At 38.6% G+C, this 26,740-nt stretch overlaps 1 protein-coding gene across 23 annotated transcripts in view; it reads right to left on the bottom strand.

Moving 5' to 3' along the window:
- LOC138762132 (kalirin-like) overlaps positions 1–26,740 on the bottom strand; it is an 873,682-nt gene that overhangs the window by 75,331 nt on the left and 771,611 nt on the right. For 22 of the 23 annotated variants that reach the window (XM_069935559.1, XM_069935558.1, XM_069935560.1 and 19 more), the window contains 7 exons: positions 24,139–24,205; positions 22,930–23,033; positions 18,430–18,499; positions 15,515–15,601; positions 8,337–8,429; positions 5,249–5,299; positions 3,164–3,241 (listed from right to left, as the gene is read on the bottom strand). In XM_069935559.1, the coding sequence (XP_069791660.1) occupies positions 3,164–3,241; positions 5,249–5,299; positions 8,337–8,429; positions 15,515–15,601; positions 18,430–18,499; positions 22,930–23,033; positions 24,139–24,205 (550 nt within the window). Of the gene's footprint in view, positions 1–3,163; positions 3,242–5,248; positions 5,300–8,336; positions 8,430–15,514; positions 15,602–18,429; positions 18,500–22,929; positions 23,034–24,138; positions 24,206–24,292; positions 24,910–25,011; positions 25,099–26,740 lie in introns of those variants that run through there. The other variant, XR_011356765.1, reaches the window with a different exon arrangement.

Genomic DNA, 26,740 nt, shown 5'->3' with positions numbered 1-26,740 from the left:
CCCTCCTTACCCCATAATCCTCTATTTTCCTTCCATCAATATATCTTTCTAAAAGTCTATTAATTGCCCCTAATGTTTCAGCCTCCACCACCTTCCCTGGCAAGGCATTCCAGGCACCCACAACTCTGTGTAAAAAAACTTAACCCTGATGTCTCCCTTCACTTTGTAGATATGTCCTCTGGTGTTTGCTATTCCTGTCTGGGAAAAAGGCATTAGTTGTCCACCCTATCCATGCCTTTCATAATCTTGTAGACCTCTATTAAGTCTCCAAAGAGGAAAGTCCCACCTCTGCTAACTTGCCTCCTTAGACATTTTCCAATCCAGGCAATATCCTGGTAAATCTGCTCTGCACTCTCTCCATAGCTTTCCACGTTTCCTATAATGAAATCTCCTGATCATATTAAAGATTTTGATCTGGAGCTCAGGTTACCAACAGATTAAACAGGAGTCTGTGCGGTTGCAGGAGAGCTGGAAGCGAATCCACGGATGCTCAGTCCCTTTTGCTTCTCTTTCTCTGATTATAAGGGGAGCTAGTCAATACCAGTGATGACTCTTTGTCTGGCATGTGGCAAGCTAAAGGAAATTTTGTGTAATATGACACTTTCTGTTTTATTCCATGACAATAAAGAATCTTGAACCATCATGAAATGATAAACAATGCAGAAATATAAAATGCACTCATGCTAAGAGATTTCTTTATAACAAACATTAAAATAGAGTTCAATTTCACTTAGGATTAGTGCCATTTTGGAAATAAGCTCATCCCATAAATATCAGTTGGATTCAGCTGCTGTGGGAAAACACAACATATCAAGTAGATTCCATCAAACCTCCCATCTTTTATTTGCACACAATGGTGGATGGAAACATTCCACAACTGCCGTGAAAAAGAAATATAATTGCTTGCTTCTGTCTTACGATTATTATGTCATTGATTCAATTTTGTGGTACCAATAGTACCATTCATATTCTCGCTATTGTTGTCCAAAGCCTCTCCTGTTTATCCCAACTGATGATATATATGAAATAGGTTTATTTTGGAAAACAATATGTGAATGACTTCTGAATCACAGATAAATCTACCTTTCAACAAACCTGTTTTGTGGCTCCATGCAAGAGCCCAACGCCAAAGTGGGAATTAGAGTACAATAAAATCCTGTCCATAGACAAGTGAAATACAGGGGAACACTCAATAATGCTCAACAAGTTTAAAGCAGGCCACTTAAATGCCACCCAATTCACCATCCTAAATAGTTATTATTTCACTAATGATACATAGGAATGTGCGCTACCTACAAAATCTGCTGCATTTACACATCAGGGCTTCTCTGAATGTACTTCCAAAGTTCATGAACCTTACCTCCAAAGATGGAGAAGGTCACCAGGTACATGGGAACATCACCAACTGCAGGCCACAGCCATTTTGCATACCATTCTAATTTAGAAAATCTAATAGATTCTTCATTGCTGCTGGATCTAAAACCTGGAACTTCATGCCCAACAGATCTGATCACACTTGATCCAAGCTTATGCCACTGACTGGAGTAGCCTGTAGCCACTTTTTTTTAATTGCAGTCATGCGGTTGCCAGTGGCCTCAAGACTAAGTTCTGTGATTAACCTATGACTGCTGTTAGTTGTATAGTTTATATCAGGCATTTAAATCAGTTCAAATTGATTTAAGTAAAAAAAGTACATAAATTTTTAAAGGAAAAAAAGATCTGTTCTAATTGCTGAGAATCATAATAAAATGTTATACAAGATTTGTAAACTGTGGCTGGTGTAAAGAGAAGGGGCCAGATATGAAATGTGCCTGGCCTCTCTGGTCAGTAATTATAGGATACTTTGAGGAAGGGCTCAGGACCAAAACGTTGGTAATATATCTTTACTTCCTATGGATGCTGAGACATCTGCTGAGTTCCTGCAGCATTTCTGTATTTTTACAGCATACCCTTGTGTGGTTTTTACAGCATACCCAAGGTCACCCTTGTGTGGAGTGAAAGATCAGATGCTTTGTATCCCATTCTGCAGTGCGCAAACTTTGCCACTGGGTCTGTCAAATAACCATTGGTACAATTTGACCAAAAATTTATTGCTGAAAGTCTGGGCCAGAGAATCCAAACTTCCTACCCAAAACCTATGAGCTTTCACATCTTATCGGCAATACTGAAACGAGATTTGGTTCCCAATAGATAAAAGCAGGAGTAGCCTGTTAGTCTGCTCCACCAATTAAATGATCATTGCTGGATTACATCAGTGCTACTCTCTTGTTTATCAATCTGTCTTGACTATACTTTGACTGAACCTTCATTGCCCTTGGGTAGTGAATTTTTGAAATTCACTACTCTTTGTGAAGACATTTTTTTCTTATCTTTGTCTTGAATGTTTTTCTCCTTATTTTGATCCCTGTTTCTGGACAACCCAGTCAGGGAAAAGATCAATTTTGCACTTACCTTGGCAAATGCAAGTATTTTACACATTTCAGTAGCCCCTTTCAAATTGCAGCACCTGCGTAGCCCTCCTGGGACCTGGGTGTGATTAATGGGGCAAACATGTTGGAAGCACCTTTCAAATCACAGGGGATCTACCCATTAAATTGCCAACCCAGCGATCTAAGGGGGATCCTGCCCCCGCAATGATGCATCACACACTCAGCGGAGTTACTGCCGGATGTTCAGATATTGGCTGCTGGGAAACACATGCACGCAAGCGCTGACGTCACCAAATTGCCTGTGGACGAGACCTAGGTATGTTTAATTGGGTTCCCTGACCTCTGAGGTGTTATTGGGGCACTAATCGTTCAAATGGCCTGGTTAACCCTATTTTACAGTTTGAAAGAACCTAATGAGATTACTGCTCATTCTTCTATCTTCAAGTGGTCATAGACCTGGACTGCTTCAACTCTCGACATATGAAAACCTGCCACCACAAAAGTCAATCCGGTAAACCTTCCCTGTACTTCCTTTATAAGAAGCATGTTATTCCTTAATGGGGAGACCAGACCCTTACAGAAAGGATGGGGAACTAGCGAGATTTCCTTCTATCCAATGTCCATCCAAGTTAAAACTGACTCAGCATATTAGCTTTAAAACTCCTGATATAAATTCCCACTCTAGATATAATAAATAATGATAGAAGGAGAAGGAAAGGAGAGACAAACTTTACCTCAAAATCCTCAAGTCTTCCCAAATTCATCATATCATTGCAACGTTTTGGCACCAGATACATCACATCAACAGCTTTCTGTCAACAAAGTACAAAAAAGGGCCATTTATAAAGAACCATAATTTTTTGTTAACCTAATCAAGTGATTTACATTTAATCCTACATATTTTACATTATAATCTTAAGAATTAAAGAATCATTTCAATAAAAAATTACCTGTTTCTTAATATTTTATTGAACTACAGTACAACTTCGATTATCCAAAATGGTCATGACTGGTCCTATTTTGGATAAATGATATTTTCGGAGGACTGGTCATTTTTTAAAAACAGCCCAGTAGCGACTGCAAATCACATGTAACACATGTAACAGTGTTTAAAACAACACAAACAACAAGGGAAGGGTTTTTAAGCATTAAAATAAAGTTTAATTCTCACTAAAAAAAACCAACCTGAACAAAATAGGATAAATCCAACACCAAAAACTCGAAATTCTACTCAGAGGTTCTTCCAAAATTCTTTCAACCTGTGACATCAGTTTAGATCCAAAAACATTTTGGTTAACAGAGGATTTCTGATTTTTTCGGATATTCTCATTTATCCAAAAATTTTCAGAGTTGAAATTACATAATTTCGCTTCGAAAATTTTCGGATAAACAAGGATTTCTGATTTTTCTGAAATCCTCAAATATCCAAAAAAAAATTTGGAGCCAAACAGACTTCACTTCCAGGTCCAAAAATTTTTTGGATAACTGAGGATTTCAGATAATCGGAGTTGTAGTGTATTTACTTCTAAACAATACAAAATACTTACCACAGATGTTATTTCAGAATTCAACACCAATAGTTTCAAAAATTGTTACTTGACAATGTAACAAATGAGTGTTGCATTTCAGCAGAAACAGATTTAAAAAAAACATTGAAAATATCCCCTGCAAGGATTCTTTTCCCTTGCAATTTCTCTGTCTCCACTGCATCTGTTCTCAAGATGAGGTCTTCCAATCCAGATCATCTGAAATGTCTGCCTTATATAACAAATGTGGCTCCCCCTCCACCACCATCCATTCAGCCCTTACCTGCATCTCCTTAATTTCCCGCTCATCTGCCCTGGCTTCCTCCACCCATAGATGAAACAAATACAGGATTCCCCTTGTCCTTTCCTACCACCCCACCAGCTTCTGCATACAGCACATTATTCTCCAAAATTTCCGGCACTTACAATAGGATCCTACTACCAGTCATATTTTCCCCTCCTCCCCTTTCTGCCTTTTGTAGGGACCAATGTTTTTGTGTCTCCCTCCCTACTAATTCTACTCCCCTCCAGCACCTTCCCTGTGACTTTAGTAGGTGCCACACTTGTGCCAATATTTCCTCCCTCAAACAGGCCTTTCAAGTGAAGCAAGACTTCATTTGTGTATCAGCAGAAGTGATTTACTATATCTGGTGTTCCCTTTGTGGCCTTCTCTACATGAAGAGTCTGGGCACAGGCTGGGAGATTGCTTCATTGAGCACCTTCGGTCTATCCACACCAATGACAGGGTCTTCCCAGTGGCTAACCATTTCAGTTCCATGTCCCACTCCCATACTCACATGTCTGTCCATGACATCACATATTATTTCACCAAGACCACCCATAAATTGGAGGAAAAATACCTGATTTTCTGTCTGGGCACTCTCCAGCTGGATGGCATTAACATCGATTTCTCCAGTTTCTGCTAACCTACTCTCCTCTTTCCCTCCCTTCCCTTTCCCCATCTTCTTTCCCTCAGGTCTCCACCCCTTCCCTCTCATTTCGCCTAGCCACCGCCCCTCCCCCTGCTTGCTGCTGTGCCTTCCCTCCCTTCTCCACCACACTTCTATCCCTACCCCCTCCCACCCTTGCCTTTTTGTTCGGATGCCCAATGACATTTTTCCATACTTTGATGGAGGGCTCAAGTCTGAAACGTTGGTTATGCATCTTTTTCTTTGTGATATAAAGTACACTGTTTGACCTTCCGAGTTTCTCCAGCATTGTGTTTTTACTTTTATTGAAAAGTGAAACACTACTGTGGAAATTGCTTGCTAACTGAAAGAGATCAACTTTTACCTCAATCTCTGAACATTCGTGTCCAGCCTTTTCACTGTATTTCAGAAAGTCCTGCAACAAGACAAATTCTATCACTCTTTGTGAACATTAAACCTGATCCAATATATTAGGAACTACATTGTATAAACAAAATCATGTCCAAATAATGGATTTTCCAATGATGATTCCATCTTCCAACAGTAGGAATTTTAATAGTTAGCTGTCAGTAGACTAATATTATTCCTCTTAAAACTTGTCAACCATTTTAATGATGAAAATCAGTCATCAAAGTGGACTGGGCCTCCCAAACGGTGGGCTAAATTGGGGCACCACTGCTCCAAGCAGAACAAGCTCAGCACAAGCTCAGCCTATCTAATCTCAAGAGTAACTCGGGAAAGAATATATCAATATTCTTAATATTGATCCCTTATGTATCAATATGGTCAACCATATGTGGAGTCACAAGAAATAGTGAGGTCCTAAATTGGTATTTCTCACTTGTATTTACTGTGGACAAAAACAATGAGGCTAGGAAATTCAGGGAAGTTAATAACAAAATCCTGAAGAAACTACAGATTACAGATGAGATGTTGGAGGTCTAAGAATGCAGAAAGGCAGATAAATCCAAAGGCCTGATCAAATGTATCCTTGGACATTATGGAAAGATAGGTAAGAAATTGTAGGAAAGATATTGACATCCCAACTCGTTAGGTACAGGTGAGTTGCTGGAAGATGGAAGGTAACTTATATTGCTCCTTTATTTTAAAAAAGGCTCCAAGGACAAGCCCGAGAACTACAGCCTGTTGAGCTATGCACCAGTTCTTGGTAAATTACTGAAAGTGATTCTGAAGGGCAAAATATATATGAATTTGGAAAGTCATGTATTGATTAGAAATGGATTTGCATGTGGGAGATCACGTCTCCTAATTTTGGCCTTTGAAAGGTCCAGCACAATAGGCTGGTCTGGAAGATTATATTGCAGAGGATCCAGGTGAGTTGACCAATTGGAAACAGAATTGGTTTGATGGTGGGATATGGAGGATATTAGTGAAGGGCTATTATTCAGATTGAAGACCTAAGATCAGTGGTGTGCTGTAGGGATCGTTGCTGGTCTACTGTTGTTTGTCATCTATAATTAACAACTTGGATTATAATATAGTTAGTATGATTAGTACATTTGCAGATGACACCAAAGTCAGTATTATATGGACAGTGAAGGAAGTTACCTAAGATTACAACAGAATATAGATGAACTTGGAAAATGGGCAAAGAAATGGCAAATGGAACTTAAATTGGGCAAGTACAAAATGTTGTATTTCGATAAGGCAGGAGTTCCTTGTAGGGTTCTGGAGAGATCTGGAGGCTGAGGTACATACTTCTATTAAAATGGCGATGCAGGTAGACAGGGTGGTGAAGAAGTTACTTGGCATGTTTGTGTTTATTGGTATGGGCATTGAGGATACCATGTGGCAACTGTACAAGGTGCTGGTGAGACAGTACTTGGAGCATTGTGCACAGCTCTGGTCACCCAGGTGAAGGAAAGATATCCGGAAAGGGTACATAAAAGATTCATGAAAATGTTATCAGGAGTGGCAGGCTTGATTTGTAATTAGAGGCTGGGTGGGTGGGCTAAGATTTTTCTCCCCAAAATGTAAGAGGCTGAGGGGTAGGTACTTTAGAGAGGTGTTATTTTTCTGTGCTGTAGAACTCTAAGGCCTTCAATCCAGGCAATGTCCTCTGCACTCTATCCAGCAAAATCACATCTTGCCTATTGGTGATCAGAAACAATATTCCAAGCACGGCTTAAAATAGTATTTTGTTATGTTGCAACATAATGACTCAACTCTTACATTCTATGCTCTAACCTATGAAGGAAAGCATGGCACTAACCTACTGACCTAAGTTACCACTATTAAGGAATTAAAGACTTGGACCCCTAGGTCTTTCTGTTCATTCGTGTTTCTTAGTTATGTGTCCTAAGCTTATTTGACTTCCCAAAATGCATCACCTCACACTTGAAGAGATTAAATTACATATGCCAATGTTGTGTCCAATTTTCCAACTGGTCCATGTCTAAATCCTGCTGCAACCCAACTCATTCTCATCCTGCTACAGCCAGATGTAGTAATGCAGAGAAAGGACCATGATTATCAGCACAGTGAATCATGCTGGGCTATATTAGAATAAAATAAACTCCACAGGTCTGAGATCTGATTTATTAACCACTTGATGAACTGGTTTTCAAAATAAATATGTTTCTAGTATCCATCAACTTTGATGAGCTTATGCTGCTTGGGATATCTTGGTCCCAATTCAGCCATTTCAAACACAACAGCACATACACATTGGATTAGTTGCTCCTCAATCAGATTATATAAAATGTGTAATGTATAAATAATGATGAAATAATTATGTTCTACCTGAAATGAAATCAAATTCAAGTGACAGTCAAAATAAAATTAACTTTATTATGTATTCATAAAGTCAGCTTTCACCGTTCATTCCACAGCTTGATATTGAATTTGTTTTTGTTACAGGATAAAAAAAAACCCAGTTGAGTGAATGAAGGCAACAAAGCAAATGAATGGTGAAGGGCAAGTTTTTTGGTTAAAAGCAATGTCCAGAGGAACAAAATACACCTGGCTGCTATTCTGATTGACAACAGTTTAGGAACTATAATTTTCATGCAATTTGACCCATTATTTAAAAAAAAATTACACAAACTACTATTTTGGTGGGGGGGGGGGCAGAAATAATGTATAAATGAAAGGAAACTTTCCTCTCTGGTTACATGCTTCCTTCTGAATTTTCCTCAACACCACTGAATGCATTTTTGTTCTCTGAACTGACATTTAACATCTGGGTCGTGCATTCCTTGATAGCACAGACACAGTAAAAATTTAAGGTTGGTTTCTATGACAGTAACCAAGTGGAGAGAAGAAACAATTACATGTTATAATAATCAGCCAGTGTGATATTTAACAAATACATTCCTTAAAACAATTGTGTTTTGAGGATACATTAGGTGGAAGATCCTTTGGTCTGCCGAAATACTTGGGTGACTTTTTGTATTGTTTAATGACAGACTTTTGTTTACAAAAGTCCTCACCTTGATAAGAAGTTGATACTTCGTAATCCTCTGAATGGGCTTAATAAGAAAGTCACTCAGGCTAAGCCTCTGACCCAACTCCTGTTTTATTTCCTGCAAAACAAGATGCATAACATTGCACACATGCTGCTTTTATAAAATATATGCATTCTATAAAACCACAGAAACATAGAACACTACAGCACAGAAACAGGCCAATTCAGCTCTTCAAGTCTGTGATGAACCATTCTTTTTTTACCTGGTCCCATTGATCTGGACCCAGTCCAGAGCCCTCCATACCTCTCCCATCCATGTACCTGTCTAAATTTCTCTTAAAATGTTAAAATTGAGCCTGCTGCCTCAGTTGGCAGCTGATTTCACACCCACTACTCTCTATGTGAAGAAGTTCCCCCTAAACTTTTCTCCTTTCACTCTTAACTCATGTCCTGTGGTTTGTATCTCATCTACCTTCAGTGGAAAATGCCTATCTACATTTCTTCTGTCTATCCCCCTTATAATTTTAAATACCGACATTAATTCTCCCCTCATTCTTCTGTACTCCAGGAAATAAAGTCTTAATCTGTTAAACCTTTCCCTGTAACTCAGTTCCCAAAGTCTGGGCAACATCCTTGTAAATCTTCCCTGCACTCTTTCTATCTTATAGATATCTTTCCTGTGACCAAATCTGCACAAAAAAAACTCCAAATGTAGCCTCACCAATGTCTTAAACAACTTTACCATAACATCCCAACTCCTGTACTCAATACTTTGATTTATGAAGGCCAATGTGCCAAAAGCTCTCTTTACAACCCTATCTACCTGTGACGCCACTTTCAGGGAATTATGTATCTGTATTCCCAGATCCCTCTGTTCTACAGCACTTCTCAGTACTCTACGATTCACCATGTATGTCCTTTCTTGGTTTGTCCTTCCAAAATGTAACACCTTACACTTGTTGCCATTAAATTCCATCTGCCATTTTTCAGCCCATTTTTCTAGCTGGTCCAGAACCCTCTGCAAGCTTTGAAAACCTTCTTCACTATCCACAGCTCCTCCAGGCTTAATGCCATTTGTAAACTTGCTGATCCAATTGACCACATTATCATTGACATAGATGACAAACAACAATGGTCCCAGCACCGATCCCTGTGTCTGGTCACAGGCCTCCAGTCTGAGAAGCATCATCCACTACTCTCTGGCTTCTCCCATCCAGCCATTATCACATCTGGTTCACTACTTCACCATGAATACCTTACGTACGACGATTCCTGACTAACCTTCCATGTTGTCAAAGGCCTTACTAAAGTCTATGTAGACAATATCCACACCCTTTCCTTTATCAACATTCCTGGTAACCTCCTCGAAAAGTCTATTTCCAGTGAATTTCTGAAGAAACTGAAATAGTAGCTAAATATGCTCTGAAAGGCCACCCACTGATTTGCAATTACTTGATGACAAGGTCTATTTTTAAAATTGTTATTTATGATTGAAATATGCTTAGGTCAAGGACATTAATTTGGAGAATTACAAAAAGGCCATTGTCCTCAAGTAGGGAATTAATATAGGTCCCATTAGACTCTTTTTTTGAACATCTCTTTTGGAAATTTGTTGCTGGCCCTCTTTCTTTTCTTGGTTAATATTATACAGAGTTACATTCAAGAGAGGAAAGGGAAAATCAATCCCTTTCTTTTATGACTAAGACCCCAATTTCAACATGACCACTTTTTTTTTTCTCAAAAATAAAGGTGAATTTAGATTTATCCAGTCAATGGCATTGTGCTTTGATGTGGACTGCATCATCCTCTCCTCCCTCTACCCACTCTCCCAATCAATGCAATTAGGTTCACTCAACCACCAGTGAATGGGGTGGAAATCAAAATTAGGAAGTTGGAGTCGCAGAGTTGTACAGCATGGCTTAACCATGCTGACTTCAGCTCGTCTCACTGTACTGTGTTTGGCCCATATTCTTCTAAATCAGTGGTTTTCAAACTGCCCCCCAAACTCACATTTCACCTTATAGCAATCTCTATGCCATAAGTGCTCTGTGATTAGTAAGGGATTGCTTAAGGTGGTATGTGTGTGGGAAGGGAAGGTTGAGAATCACTGCTCTAGACCCAATTGTTACTGAAATATTTTGCTTGAGAAAAATTTTCATTGGTCCATTTCCTTTGCAGTTATGAAACCGTGCACCTAACGAGTCAATTAGGTACCATTAAAGCAGTAGTTTTCAAACTTTTTCTTTCCACTCACATACCACCTTACTAATCACAGAGCACTTATGGCATAGGGATTGTGTAAGGTGGAAAGTAAGTTTAGGGGGCAGTTTGAAAACCACACCTCTAAATCTTTTCCATCTCTGTTCCTCTCCAAATGTCTTTTAAATGGTATACTTGTACCCACCTCTATCACTTTGTCTGGCAGCTTATTCCACAAACGTTCCACTCTGTGTGAAAAAAAATCCCCTCAGATCTATTTAAATTTTTCTCTCTTGCCTTTAATCTATGCCCTCTAGTTTCAGACCCACTCTCAACCCAAGGAAAAAAAAATTATGACCATCCACCTTATCTCTACCATTCTCTCATGATTTTATAAATGCCTGAGCCCATTTCACTGAAAGGAAAACAGTCCAAGTTATAGGGGATTCAATGGTCAGGAGGACAGATAGGGGATTCCGTGGATATGATAAAGAAAACTGGATGGTGGTTTGCGTCCCTGGTGCCAGGGTCCAGGATGTAACTTCTCGTGTCCAAGACATCCTAAGGGGGGGAGGGTAATGAGCCTCATGTTGGTACCAACGATGTAGGGAGGAAAAGTGAAGTGATCTGAAAAAATGAATATAGGTAGTTAGGTAGGGAGCTAAAAAGAAGGATTGCAAAGGGGTAATCTCTGGATTACTTCCCGTGCCACATGAATAGTGAGGGTAGGAATAGTATCAGGTGGAGGATGAATGCGTGGCCGAAGGGGTGGAGTAAGGGGCAGGGATTTGAGTTATTGGATCATTGGGACCTTTTTTGGGGGAGGTGGGACCTGTATGAATGACGGACAGTTTGCATCTGAATCCTAGAAGGACCAGGATCCTGGCAGGGGCATTTTCTAGGGCTACTAAGGGGGCTTTAAACTAGTTCAATTGGGGGAAAGGGTCCAAAAATGAGAACAGCAAAGAGAAGGTTTGTCCACAAATAGAGAAGGCTTGTAGACAAAGTTTGGGGGTGGAAAGACAGGTGATTGAGAAGGAAAAGGATCAGTATTGTGATGGAGGGGGGATGATGGTAATAAATAATCGAATTGTCCGTAAAGATGGGACAAGCAGAAGGTAAGATGTGGGAAATCTCTGAAATGGATTTATTTCAATGCTAGGAGTATTGTAAGGAGGGTGGACGAGCTGAAGGTGTTGATAGATACTTGGCAGTATGACGTGGTGGTGATTAGTGAGACGTGGTTGTAGGACGGTTGTGACTGGCAGCTAAATATTCCAGGATTTCACTGCTTTAGGTGTGATAGAATTGGAGGGATAATGGTGGGGGGGGGGGGGGGTGATGTGGCATTGCTTGTCAGGGAAAATATTACAGCAGTGCTAATGAGAGATAGATTGGAGGGCTCGTCAAGGGAGGTGGTATGGGTGGAATTAAAAAATGGAAAAGGGGAAGTTACAATTATAGGGGAGTATTATAGACCACCTAGTGGGGAGCAAGAAATAGAGGAGCAAATGTGTAGGGAAATAGCTGAGATTTGTAATAAGCACAGGGTTGTGTTAGTGGGGGATTTTAATTTTCCTAATACAGATTGGGAAACATTCTGTGAAGGGGTTGGATGAATTAGACTTTGTAAAATGTGTGCAGGATAGCTATTTGCAGCAATATGTTGAGGTACCCACTAGAGAAGGGACAGTGTTGGATCTACCACTGGGGAATAAAATAGGGCAGGTGACTGAGGTGCATGTTGGGGAGCACTTCAGATCCAGTGATCATGGTACCATTAGTTTCAATATAATTATGGAAAAGGATAGGTCTGGTTCAAAGATTAAGGTTTTTGAGTGGGGGAAAGCCAGATTTGAAGAAATGAGAAGGGATTTGCAAGGAGTGGTTTGGGCTGATATGTTTTATGGGAAGGAGGTGGAGGAGAATTGGAGCGCATTTAAAGGTGAGATTTTGAGGGTGCAGAATCTTTATGTTCCTGTTAAGATAAAGGGCAGAGCCAAAAGTTTGAGAGAGCCGTGGTTTTCAAGGGAGATTAGAAAGTTGGTTCGAAATAAAAGGGAGGCCTACATTAAATACAAGAAACAAGGTATACAGGAGATGCTTGGAAAATACATGGATTGTAAAAAAGCTTAAGAAAGAAATTAGGAAGATGAAAAGAAGGTACGAGGTGGCTATAGTGAACAGGGTGAAAGTAAATCTGAAGGGTTTTTACAAATATGACAGTGAAGGATAAAATTGGTCCCTTAGAGAATCAGAGTGGACAAATGTGTGCAGAGCCGAATGAGATGGGGGAGATATTGAATGAGTTCTTCTCTTCGGTATTCATGAGAGAAAAAGATACGGAATCGTGTAGGATAAGAGAAGTAAAAGGGGTGATTACGGAAAATGTAGGGATTAGGAGAGAGAGGGGTGTTGGAACTTTTGAGGCATATAAAGGTGGATAAGTCTCCAGGTCCCAATGGGATTTTCCGCAGGACCTTGAGGGAAGTCAGGGAGGAAATAGCGGAGGCTCTGACAATGATTTTTCAAAAGTCACTAGAGGCGGGCATAATGTCGCAAGATTGGCATGCCGCAAATGTGGTTCCTCTGTTTAAAAAGGGCTCCAGGTGTAGGCCCAGCAATTATAGGCCAGTAAGTTTGATGTCGGTGGTTGGTAAACTAATGGAAAGTATTCTTAGAGATAATATGTATAAGTATCTAGAGAGGCAGGGACTGATCAAGGACATCCAACATGGGTTTGTGCGGGGAAGGTCATGTTTGACAAATCTTGTTGAATATTTTGAGGAGGTGACTAGGAAGGTTGATGTGGGTAGAGCAGTAGATGTAGTCTATATGGATTTCAATAAGGCCTTCGATACGGTTTCACATGGAAGGTTGGTGAAGAAGGTACAGGTGCTAGGTATTAATGTTGAGATAGTCAGATGGATTCAACGGTGGTTAGAGGATAGAAGCCAGAGAGTCATGGTAGATAACTGTCTGTCAGGAGACAAGTGGTGTGCGTCAGGGACCAATGTTGGGTTCCTTGTTGTTTGTCATTTACAGTAATGATTTGGATGATGAAATGGTAAATTGGGTTAGCAAATATGTGGACGATACAAAAATAGGGGGAGTTGTGGATAGTGAAGATGGTTTTCGGAGACTGCAGAAGGTTTTGGATTGCTTAAGAGAGTGGGCTGAAAGATGGCAGATGGAGTTTAATACCAATAAGTGTGAAGTGCATGTTTTGGGAAGAATAATCAAAACAGGACATATGCAGTGCAGGGGAGGGCACTGAGGAATGCAGAGGAACAGAGAGATATTGGAAAGCGGAATCTCATGTGGATAGAGTGGTAAAGAAGACTTTTGGTATGCTGGCCTTTATAAATCAAAGCATAGAATATAGGGGCTTGGGAGGTGATGTTGAGATTATTCAAGGCATTGGTGAGGCCAAATTTGGAATACTGTGTGCAGTTCTGGTCCCCAAATTATAAGTGGAATGACCTTTCGGAAGATATGGTTGCAGCAAGGTCAATTTTTTTATTTAAGAGAACGTTGGATAAGTGCATGGATTTGAGGGGATTGGAGGGTTATGGTCAGGAAGCAGGTAAGTGGGACTAGAGGAAGTAACTTAAATTGGTATGAACTAGAGTGGCCGAGATAGATGTTTTCACACTGTAATTGTTATATGGTTTTCAGTCTCTCCTTTTCCTGCACCCTCTCTACCTTAACCACATCCTGTCAGTAGCATAGCAGCAGAACTGTACGCAATACTCCAAAAGTGGTCTCACCAAGGTCTTGTACAGCTGCAACATGGCATCTAAACTCTTGTACTTAATACCCTGACCAATGAAGGCAAGAACTATGTCATCATTTTCAGCGAACTATGTCCCTTTGGACTCACTGTTCCAAAACACTTCCCAGGGCCCTGTCATTTATTGTGCAAGACCTGCCCTGTTTTAACTTCCCCATATACATCCCTGTATACTCATTTGAATTAAATTCTACCCACAATTCCTTTTCCCACTTTTCCAGTTCATCTTTGAACTCCATTGTAAACTCAGACAGCCTTCTTCACTATCCATTATACCACCGACTCATGTTTTCTGTAAAATTATCAATATTTCTGACTATATTCTCATCCAATTTGTTAATATGGCAAACAATAAGGGGCTCAGCACTGATCCCTATGGCACATCACTGGTCACAGACCTCTAATATTAAAAATCAACCTTCTACTACCTCCCTCTGACTCCTTCCACTGAGCCAGTTTAAAAAAAATCCTATTGTCTAGCTCACCGCTGATTCCAATTTATCTAACCTTCTAGTCCAATCTGCCATGCAAGACCTTATCAAATATCCTGCTAAAGTCTAGAAAGAAAATGTCTACTCTTTGCTTCATCAGTCTCTTGGTCACTTCTTCAAAAAAAATCAAATTTTTGAGACTTGATCTCCTCAGCACAAAGCCATATTATCACCGGTAAGGGATTACCTGAAACTTCTTTCAGGAGTTATGGAATGCATGATGGGTATGGGGCAGCAAGTTAATTAAAATGAAAACCACCCTTCACAATAACGGGGAAGAGTGCAGGAAAACAGCCCAAAAGATGAAAGAACCAGCTGTTAGTGTGAATGGCCGATGATAAACTCTTCAAGGACAAAGTGGATTAATGGAATGGTATTACTTGAGTCACAAATGTCACTCAATTCAGGAAATGCCTGGTCAAATTTCAGGAAGTGTAGCAATACCTGGAAATATCCATAGAATATTTCACTCTATTCAACATGCATTTTTAATCAATTAATGCTGAAATAAATGACATCATGAGATCCAAGATCCAGGTCTACATATCCAAACATAAAAGGTAAAATTCAAGTTGACTAAATATATAAAGTAACATAAATATTTGTATTATATTTGGAGATAAAATGTCATAGGACTATAAAGTTGTAGATTTTCTAAGTTGTTATACCAAAGTTTCTATGCTTTATTTAATCTGGTGACAAATATAACCAAGTGCTCACCTCAAAGAAAGAATCATACTCTGCCACAATGTACTCAGACTTTGGCTTGTTTTGGCAGTATACCACATACATGCCCAAGCGTCTCTCCTGTAAATACAGAATTCATGGCAATAGAAAATGAATTCTTACACAGGAAGAATCTTTGCTCTTAGTTAACATAAACCTTCCATCACATTGCTACAAAGAAATATGGTTGGGTCTAGTTGAGATGCGTTTGCTACTTACTACTGCTGCCTGATGGCCAAACCTCCATCGTCTCCATTTGAAGGAACTGCTTGCATTTCACCTCCATGCTCTGAGCATTGGAAGGATCTTACATGGTACACTAAGGAAGCACAGCTCCCAAAGCACCCATGAAAGATCAGGAGCACGCAGAACCTGGAACTGCTTTGCTGGCTGTAACAGCTAAGAGTATTTTTAAATGTTTCTATAATTCAGAAATATTTAAGAAATATTAAATAGAAATAATTTAAAAAATACCAGAATAGATTAAAAAAATAGAAACATTTCAAAGAACTTATAACTAATAACATCAAACAAATTATTATGGGCAGAGGTGGAGAGGATGAACAGGTGAGGGTTCTTGGGAGTCACTGTCTCGGAGGATCTTTCCTGGAGCCGGCACACCAATAGCATCATGAAGAAAGCCTCTGCTTCCTCAGGAGTTTGTGAAGGAGCTAGTGGAGTTGTTCAAGTGAACCGGTACGGACTTGAAGGGCCGACATGGCCTGTTTCCATGCTGTAAACGGTTATATGGTTATTTATGGTAAAACAGAAATTATTTGGCTCCCCACTGTAATTGATGAGGTTGTGGATCCTGCATCATTCTGACAGCCAATTCATCACTGTATTAGCTTTATTTGGGGCTCTGATGCTCTTTTAAAAGATACATTCAATAAATGACTACTGGTAAAACAGCAGTGATAGCCTAGGTTCTTGATGTTTCAGGTATGTCATTTCATCTTATTTCACTCCATCATGTATTTTATTTCCACCGTTCTTTTTGGTAGAGTTGATAAAATATTGTCAGTACCCACTATTTTTCTTGATGGATTACATATTTGTCTGATGTGAGCCATTTGAGAAATTTTTCATGCAACATACCCACAAGGAATTAACATGGAAAATTCTGATCATCCATCAAGTTTATGCAGGAATATGTTCCCATTTTGTGTCTATACTATATTGATTTAGAATCTCTGTCAGAAATGGCCAACATCATGCTTTCAATATGATCCAGAGATAGGTAAATTTTGCTCATACATTTAACATACTTCCCAAGATATAAAATAATTAAAATTGTTCTCAGTACAATATTGCCCTCATTCCAAGATTTAACTACACACCACATGGATTATTAAATCTGAATCAGAACAAGAGCCTTTTGGATAGGAAAAGTATGTTCTGTTTTTGCCCTACTCAATACCCAAAGACCAAAATTATTCAAGCAAAATTTTAGAATTAGTCAAATGTATTAGAATAAGAATTTAAAGCTCTTGCTTTGATTTTATTGATGGTTGCAAAATAAGAATTTATTTAAGAAAACCCCTGTTTTTGCAATTCTCAAAAAGATAAGCATGTCGTCTGATACTGTAAAACGGTTCCTGAAAGGGACAGAGAGCATTTTGCAAATATGTGGTGGTGAAATGGATGAAAGCAGGTGAGGTTAACAATAGAAAATAAGGATTTGCATATATCTTCATAACACAAGAAATTTAAAATTATGACATACAGCATGGTAACATGCCCTATCAGCCTGTGCCGCATAAATATATCCAATTGACCTATAACGCCGGTACATTTTTGAATGTTAGAGCACCCGGAGGAAACCCACACAGACACGGGAAGAACATACAAATTCCTTACAGACAGCACCGGATTCGAACCCAGGTTGCTGATGTTAACCAATTAGACTAGGAAGTTAAAAATTCCCCCAAATTTAATCAGAGCATTTAATTGTTAGCAATATTGACTTGAACCACGATGAATCCACAATGAAAGATCAAATTATGATTATTTTAAATTATGATATTCCATCTGCTCTCAGGACTTTTTTTTCACATCCCACTATTACTTATGCCAACATTTCTGGTGAAATATAATGGTGATTAGGGGCGTAATGCTATGATTTAATGACTAAAAATGTATTGTCCATACTTCTGAGGTGCTGATGGATTTGCTCAGTGTATGGTAAAATACAGGCTTTTCAACATTATACATTTTATACTATTATTTTCATAGATAATTATTACAAATATGTGCTCATGTATGACATTATCACAAGTAAGCAGATCATCTGGGGGAACGGTTGATTTGAAAGATGTGGAGTTTGCTGGAAATAAATGCTGAGATCTAGCAATGTTACCCATGTCTCATAAAGAGACAAAAAAAATGCATGGGGTTGTGGCACTTGCAGGAGCTGAATTAAATCACTGCCACCACACCGAAGGCCGTTAACTACTGTTTTTATTCAAATTCAGCGCTCTCCTTTAAGGGCAGCATGAGCTCAGTCACGTGGTGCATTATGACATCATAATCGCTTCCCAGGGTGCGCGCTGGGAGGCTGGAGTCCGAGAGAAACCTCTGACGATGCCATTTCCCCATGGCTGCCCCGCCACGTGGCGATACAAGTGGGGCCGGTTCGCCATGAGGATGTGCGCCGCCACAGGGGATTCATTTAAACTTTGAAATTCAATTTAAGATTATAACCTTAGCATTAGCATTAAGGTTATATTATAAAATTCAATGTTAAATGTGTTATGGTCCTTAAGTATAAATGCTACAATAATTAATGCCTTCTTGCTGGCCACAGGGTACCGAAAGGTAAAATTATGAAGCATACCACATCACAGATTTAAAATGAGCCAAGTATCTATTCTTATACAAAGCACTGAAAGTAAGTTGTAGTAATTTACATGCTTGATGAAGAGCTCTGCCAAACGCTCAGGTTCCTGAAGGCATTTTTCCAGTTCTCCCAGGAAATAACTGTAAAGAAAAATGAACAGTGAAACATGAAAGTCTACAGACGCTGTGATTGTCAAAAAACGCGAAATTGCTGGTCTTGCAGTGTTCATGGGAGATAAAGATATATTTTCAAAATGTTGGTTATATACCTTTACCTCCCATGGATTCTGCAAACCTGCTGAGCTCCTCCAGCACTTTTGTGTTTTTTAGAAATATCAACAGTAATCATTTATCAATTTGTCTCAGTGGGGTTGTCTTTCCATTAAAGACCGGATAGTACACCATGAAACCACTTTCATAACAATTTGAGAAATTAATATAAACCTGATATATCATTAAGGAATCACAAAAGTATCAAGATTAAGACCCAAATGATTTAACTGGCTCTGCTTGTAAATTTGATGGCTCGGAAAAGACAAGGGATGGGTAAACAACTCTCACTTATGCAAGGGCTTGGTCACTCTGAATTTACTACCACAGAACTCAAAATTGGGATAATTAAGATGTCATGGGGAGACAGAGAGGTTAAGTAGGTTATAAAGACATTAATAAGATCATGTCTGAAGTGTTGTGCATGAATTTGGTCTTACTTGAGGAAGGAAGACGATGACTGTGTTCTTCAGAGATGTTTTATTAGATTAGTTGCTGGAATGGATGGGTCGCCTTTTGATGAAAGATTTGACAGGCTACTGGAAGAATGAGGCATGACTTAATTGAAATCTATATACAAAATCATAAAAAGAACTGTGTGGATGTAATGAGAACTTTTTTTCTTTTATGGGAAAATCTAGAGTTAAGTGTCACTGTTTGAAAATAAGGAGATGTCTATTAGGACAGAGAAAAACAAAATTCTCTCACAGAGGGTCATGAGTCTTTGGAATTTTTTCTCAATGAGCAGAGGAATAAGAGTCTTTGAATATTTTTAAGGCAGAGGTAAAAGGTGTTACCTGGAATATGGAGTTAAGGTTACAATTAGATCAGTCATGAACAAAGGCTGGTATGTTTATATGTACTGATGATTTAAGATTGTAAAATTCAAGGCAAACTGGCAAAATACAGTAAATGTAATTCATTGCCTAAAAGTATGGAAGAAGCAGATTAATTAAAAAGTTTTAAGAGGGAAGAAAGTGTAAATATTTGATGAAGTGTATTTCAAGGTGATGAGGAAACCTCATTGCAGTGTGGGAGGGAATACATGGAAAGTGATGGTTTTTATAGAGCCAGCTATACAGAATATATAGATATGTTTTTGGGAGATAAATTGGGAAAGGTTTGATAGAGTAGGTTACATACAAACACTTTAAAACAGATCTTATTTGAAATACTGGAGCTCTGCTAATGCTGGACATATCGGCTCCACAGCTTTTGGAAGAGCTTTAGAGGTTGCTCAAGATACTTCACTAATGGATTGTTGTTTACAAAAGGCAACAGATGAAAGATCTTGTTGGAGCCACAGATTGTCTGGAAGATAATTTTTTGTTCTAAGAGGGTCATGTGATTTTGCAAGTAGAGAGAATCAAACAGGTTTTCTCTCAATGAGAGAGAGAGAGAGACACACACACACACAGATCACTTCTACAGAGTTACAGCCAGCAACAGAAGCTGGGACTGGAACAGGACAAGCTGGCAAGCTTGTGGAAAGCCTTTTTGGAAGATGGCCTGGTTAAAGCCCCTGTGGTTCATGCAAGAAGAGAGGACTGGCTGTTTAATGTTTCACTTGGAATAAGAGAAACAAAAAGGAACTCTGTGGTGACCTGAAAGAAAGAGGTTATCATCTGGAGAACCCTGAATGGGCAAGTTTTGTCAGCAAGACACTGAGGTGACTGATGGAAGTACATCAGTTGTGGATATCCTGGAATAACAAATCTCTCTGAAAACCGACAAGAACCTTCCTGAGTGGTAACCATTTACCTTTCAAGCACCAAAGCCTGGTGAACTTTATAAATGTTAAATTCTGTGCAAAGTATAAGAATTGCCTGCAACCAGTGAACTTGGAGGAATGAGAAGTGAGATTGGACTGTGAACCAAATAACTTTTCTGAACTTACACACTCATGACATACTCGTGCGCTTAGAATTAGAAGAGGGTTAAGTTAGGTTAGTTAAGTCAATAGTGATAAGTTAAAGTGTGATTCTGTTTTCATGTTTAAAGGTAATTAAAAGCAACTTTTGTTTAAGTAACCATTTGTCTTGGTGAATATCTATTGCTGCTGGGTGTATGGGTCCTCTGGTCTTGTAACAGTACATACATTTAGGGCAGAATGGATTTTGGTGTCTGCAAATCTCTGATTTGTTAAGAATTGTATGGGCAGCACAGCAAAGGTAAAATAAGCCAAATAAATAGAAGAAGGTGTTAGAAAAATGTCAGGTGAATTTTACACTAATAAGAATAAAGAATGGCAGATACAAGTTACATTTAACAATGTGATATTTTGGAAATGAATTAATGGAGGATAAGGAAGGGCAGGATTTTGGGATTCTGGAAGGCTCAATGTAACTTCAGCTAGGAAGCAACGAAGCATAGTTTTGTGAAAAGAACCTGAATTAATCCAAAAATCAAAATGTAGAGCTTGCTCTTGCCAGATCACACTGTTAGTTCAAATTAAACAGGTAAATATCTAGTTAGTTTCAGGTTTTCCTTTCCTTATTTACAGTCTCTGACTGTTGTATATGGTATGTCTTAACGCATATCATCAAAATGCCATCAATCCTGTCAATCTGTTGTGGCTCAAAAATGAGGAAAGCTTTAATTTAAATCCTTTCCTAACCATGACCATCCTTATCCTTTCTCTTCAATTTGCATAACCTTTAAGATTAATGATGAAAGAAACTCATTCAATTTAGCACATTGTCCATCCTAAATACTTCACCACTGGTAAATATACCTTAATCTACCAAGGCCCTAAATACAAAAATTTCCTCTTTAAACAATTTTATCTTTTGTCTTTCAAGACAGTCCATAAACCTACCTATTTCAAAACCCAACCAAAACTCAATTCAGGTTGAAGTAAAAATAGCAATGAATAATGAAGCGTGGATAGAGGAAGATCATTTGCAGTGAAGTACAATAGAATGCGGCCAAATTAACAATGGAAAAAGTTAGCAATTGGGTCAGTTTGTCAGAATGAAAAACGCAAAGTACAAAGTTGATATTTTTACATGGGATTCGATGGATCAATATAGAAAAGCATACAAATCAAAATGATGAAAAATAGGTTTAATTCTACAGGAATGTTAAAACTGTAACATTAAGTAAAATCCCCATTGTGCGACACTCAATCATCCGCAAATGCAAACATCCAGCAAAAAGACCCCAGAGGAAATAAATACATTTCAATATAAATAATAAATAAAGTTTTAAATAAAAGTTTAAAATTATAAAAGTAAAGGTTCTCTGAAGCAACACACAACCCCTTGGGAGAAATTATTCAGCCAGCGGAGCACCCCAGTTGTGCCCCGCCTGTTGCAGTTGTTTGAATAAAGTTGTGTTTGAATAAAATGGCGGCGTTCAGGATTAAGAGCTGGCCAAATACTCTCCCAAAGTATCTCCCTATTCCTGTATGGAAGGAGTCTTTATTTTTATTAGTATATTATTAAGTATATTAGTAAAACTTGAGGGGCGCAATTATGATGGTGGGATGGTTATTGTAACAACTAGTATAAATCTGTTACATCGTCAACTACCGAGGTTTGAATTTAAGGAAGGTGTGCCAAGGCCTGACTGGGACACTGGCATGAAGGAGAGTTGGGGTGTCAGTGCGGGTGGGTTCAATTATGATGAGGGGATGGTTAGCACAACGGCTAGTGCAACACTGTTAGAGCGCCAGCGACCAGGGTTCAAATTTAAATGTTGTAAGTTATGGAAATGAACAGATTAAAGTGAACTTTACATAATTAAAGACTACAATACTAACTTAAAAAAAATATTTTACATTTTTGACTGTCTTTTTTCTTTTAAACGACATATTCTTAATGCAAGTATATTTGTTGGGCATTGGAAGAGTGAGTCTCAGTCAACCAGAAATTTTGCATATTCAACACCCGTGATCCCCGTAGGTGCCTGATAATTGGGATTTTACTGTATATTACAATAAAACACTCATCTGCTTAAATGTTATAAAGGAATTATTTTAGGACACAAATTGTTGCACCTAGCCATGGTTCACAGTTGATGCAATTTATGTTATCACATGTTATGGCTAGGAACAAAATTTTGGAGTGAATCATTCTGGATATTACTGGCAGAACATATTAATTTCAAAGCACTTGAAATGTACTTCTGCTTCTAGTTTGCAACTCATAAACATTTCTTTTTTAAATAACTGGCACTCTGATAAGTTCAGACTTTTACACAGATATTATAATATTGGAGTTTTGTAGTATTTGTTGCAGTTAAAAATAATGGATTTTGGTTCGTAAATTAATTAGCAGCTGGTATGACTGTTTACTCACCTACTGTGCCAGTCATAAATCTGATGAATATTTCCAAAAACAATCTTCTCTTTTCCTTTCATGTCATCAAGAACACCCTTCTCTTCAATTTTTTTCATGAAACCCTTTAACATAAGAATTGTATATGAATGGTTACCATTAAAACCTGGATATTTTTATGTCTTGCACTAAGTTAATGAATTGCACTTTTCATTTCCTTTTTAAAATATAAGAAAGATTAGATCAAAAGATTACCATATTTTGTGTAATCTGTGAAAAACTGTACATGTTACTAAAGACAAAAGCAAGTTACTAGTATGGATTCACTATCGACATTGAAAAAGGAGCTGGGTAGATTTCTATCTGAGGCCGAAATCACTGCACTCCCAAAAGGGATGTGGCATATCGTCTCCAGGAACTTGCTTCAATTCCCCAAGGGTCGCAGCAAAACTTCCCAGAATGCAATCTTTCCTGTTTTGTTTATATCTATTTTTTGCCTCTTCTGGGAAAGTTGGTCGCAATGCTTACGGCATGGCTATGAATGAACTCAAAGGTCTTTCCATTGCCTCAGGTTTATATATCCATTAATTTAAATCCAGTTATTTCACAAATGTGGCAAAACATAACCATAAATGAAAAAAAATTAAATAGATTAAATCGGGAATCAAACACTCATCATTGAAATATAGCTGTAATCAAAAAAATCAAATCAAATCATGTCTGATGATGTTCTAAACAAGTAATACCAAGATGTAAAATTTCTACAACAGCCATCCAGGCAATCAACTCATAGAGATTGAATTTGGGGTTTTAAATTTTTCAGTTGTTTCAATAATTATGGAATTTGCCCATTCAATCATTTTGAAACCAGATGCAAACTTTGATAACGTAGCTATGAGTAACAATACTGAATCAAACACTTGGTTGTCACCTTTAATAAAACATTCAGAGGGAAAAATTTATCGTACTGAAGACCAAAATATGTTACTAATTATCAACAGAATAATTTGAATAATAGACAACAATGGATTCCATATTCATGATGATCAGATTTAATTGATGTACAAAATTAACACTTGATTGTTTACGTAAATATGTTATGAAGGGGAGATAATGTATCTGCTATCATGCTATGAAATTTGTCACTGGAGTTTTTTTTAAAATCACATTTTATACACAATCTTCTAAACTTTTTCCACAGGTGTACAAGTTATATTAATTACATCTTACCTCAACCACAATTCCCAAATCTTTCACATAATCCTTCTCTGTTTGAACAAGCTCATTTAGGACATATCTATAATAAGATGGAAAAAAGTGGAAAGATTTTAAATGGATGAATTTCAAAATCGGTTTGGACAGCATCTTTTGTTAAGTTTGTTACCTTCATCGTCAATCTTTTCCAAAATTCTGAATATGAATTGCAGGAAATAAAGCATGTACTTATTGTGATAGGACAGATTCTATCACCAATGTGTCTATGTTACAGATGGTAGTGTAGGATGACTGTGATGGGCTGAGAGTGTAGCCACACCTACTGGCAGGTCTTAAAGGATTGCTCCTAGCCAGACCAGGTCATTCTGGACTGGTCGACCTACTTGTGATATGCTCCAGTCTTTTAGTTAATAAAATCCTTGGTTTGGATCAACAAGTCTTTGGTTCTTTCGACGCGCATTACAATTATGAAACTTGACAATCATGCTTAAAAATCACTCTGCCAACCCTCTGCTTCTGTTTCACCAATCCTCTGTGAGGTCTCGTCTCACTTCTCCCACCCCGTCCTCTTTACACCGGTTCAGTACTAGGTTTCTTCAGTTTTGATGAAGAGTTTCAGTTTTAAAGATTGATCATTCTTTTTCTCTCACTGATGCTGCTTGACCTGTTGAGTTCCTCAAGCAGATTGTGTTTAGCTTCAGATTCCAGCATCTGCAGTCTCCCGTGGGTCTCCAATCACCCCTAAATTATGTCTTTCAAATTACTGCTTAGGTTTAAATCATAAATCTAAGAATAAGAAAGATAATTAAAAATCAGAAAAAGTAAATCAGAATAAACTGTTGGAAATTTTGTGGTGTCTTAGTATTTAATATAAAAAAAAGTCAATACTTTGAATTGAGGCCTTCTGCTTTGCTTTCAAAGTTGTAATGTTTCCAGTATTATCGCCAGGAAAACTTGCAAATTTTAAGATACAATCTAATTAAAGGATTTAAAGGAAATCAGAACATCATGAACCATGGTATACAATAGTGGCTTCAAAAATCATCTGATCCACATTGGTTTCCCACTTCAACATTGATCAACAGGCAGCTGGAATGTATTAGAATTGTAATTAACATATCACACAATATATAGTAGGTGTTCTGTTCATGGTGACTCATTATTCTGATGTTAAGTTTGTCTCCTGTGAGTACACGAGAATGGTGGGAGCGTGGAAGGAGCTATTAGCTGAGTTGGTAAATGCAGGCTCAATTATAACATTTAACAAAAAATGGACAGGTGCACAGATGGGAGGAGTATGGAGGGATATGGTCTGCATTCAAGCCAGTGGAACTAGGCAGAATAATAGTTTGGAACAGATTAGAAAGGCTGAAGGGTCAGCTTCTATGCCATATGGACCTATGGTCTTCACGTGCCACGTGTTTTCTTTGCCCACAGCTTTGTATCTTGCAAAGAACAGCAAAATGGTCTCAGCTTTCATTGAATAGAAAGCCTGCAATCTCTCTTAAACAACAAGGGACTGCAAGGTACTGTAACTTGTATGTTAAAGGGTGCAACAGGGGATGGTCATTGCATTTTAGGAGAAAAGTGACCATCATCATGCTGTGACTGTGAAATGGACAAAATGCTTGGAAATTTCTGTTGCTTCCAGCCCACGATTTGACATTTTATGAATTTCAGTGGGGGCTAATGGAAAAACAAAACTACACTTTTAACTTATTTGGTGGAATTTATTATTTTTCAATGTTTATAAATATTTCAATTTAAAAATATATTTTCCAAAATATTTTTTAATGATAATAATTAAATGCTTTAAATAATTAATTTAATTAAATTATTAAATGCCTCACGGACACGTCTCCTGAAACCCTCTGGGATCAGCTGAAAACAGCCATACTGCAATCCACTGAAGAGGTACTTGGCTTCTCTTCCAGGAAAAACAAGGACTGGTTTGACGAAAACAACCAGGAAATCCAGGAGCTGCTGGCAAAGAAGCGATCTGCCCACCAGGCTCACCTTGGAAAGCCTTCCTGGCCAGAGAAAAAAACGAGCCTTCCGTCTCGCATGCAGCCACCTTCAGCGCAAACTCCGGGAGATCCAAAATGAGTGGTGGACTAGCCTCGCCAAACGAACCCAGCTTAGTGCCGACATTGGTGACTTCAGGGGTTTTCATGAGACATTAAAGGCGGTGTACGGCCCCTCACCCCAAGTCCAAAGCCCTCTGCGCAGCTCAGATGGCGGTCCTCCTCAGCGACAAGATCTCCATCCTCAATCGATGGTCAGAACACTTCCAATCCCTTTTCACTGCCAACCGCTCAGTCCAAGAATCCGCCCTGTTCCAGCTCCCTCAACAACCCTTGAGGCTAGAGCTGGATGAGGTCCTTACCCAGGAAGAGACATATAAGGCAATTGAACAACTGAAAAGTGGGAAAGCAGCAGGTATGGATGGAATCCCCCCCCCCCAGAGGTCTGGAAGGCTGGTGGCAAAGCTCTGCATGCCAAACTGTATGAGTTTTTCATGCTCTGCTGGGACCAAGGAAAGCTGCCTCAGGACCTTCGTGATGCCATCATCATCACCCTGTACAAAAACAAAGGCGAGAAATCAGCCTGCTCAAAC

The sequence above is a fragment of the Narcine bancroftii genome, chromosome 4 (assembly GCF_036971445.1).
Source record: "Narcine bancroftii isolate sNarBan1 chromosome 4, sNarBan1.hap1, whole genome shotgun sequence".
Lineage (NCBI taxonomy): Eukaryota > Metazoa > Chordata > Chondrichthyes > Torpediniformes > Narcinidae > Narcine > Narcine bancroftii.
The sequence above is the reverse complement of the archived record's forward strand: the minus strand, read 5'-3'. Positions and strand labels throughout refer to the sequence as shown.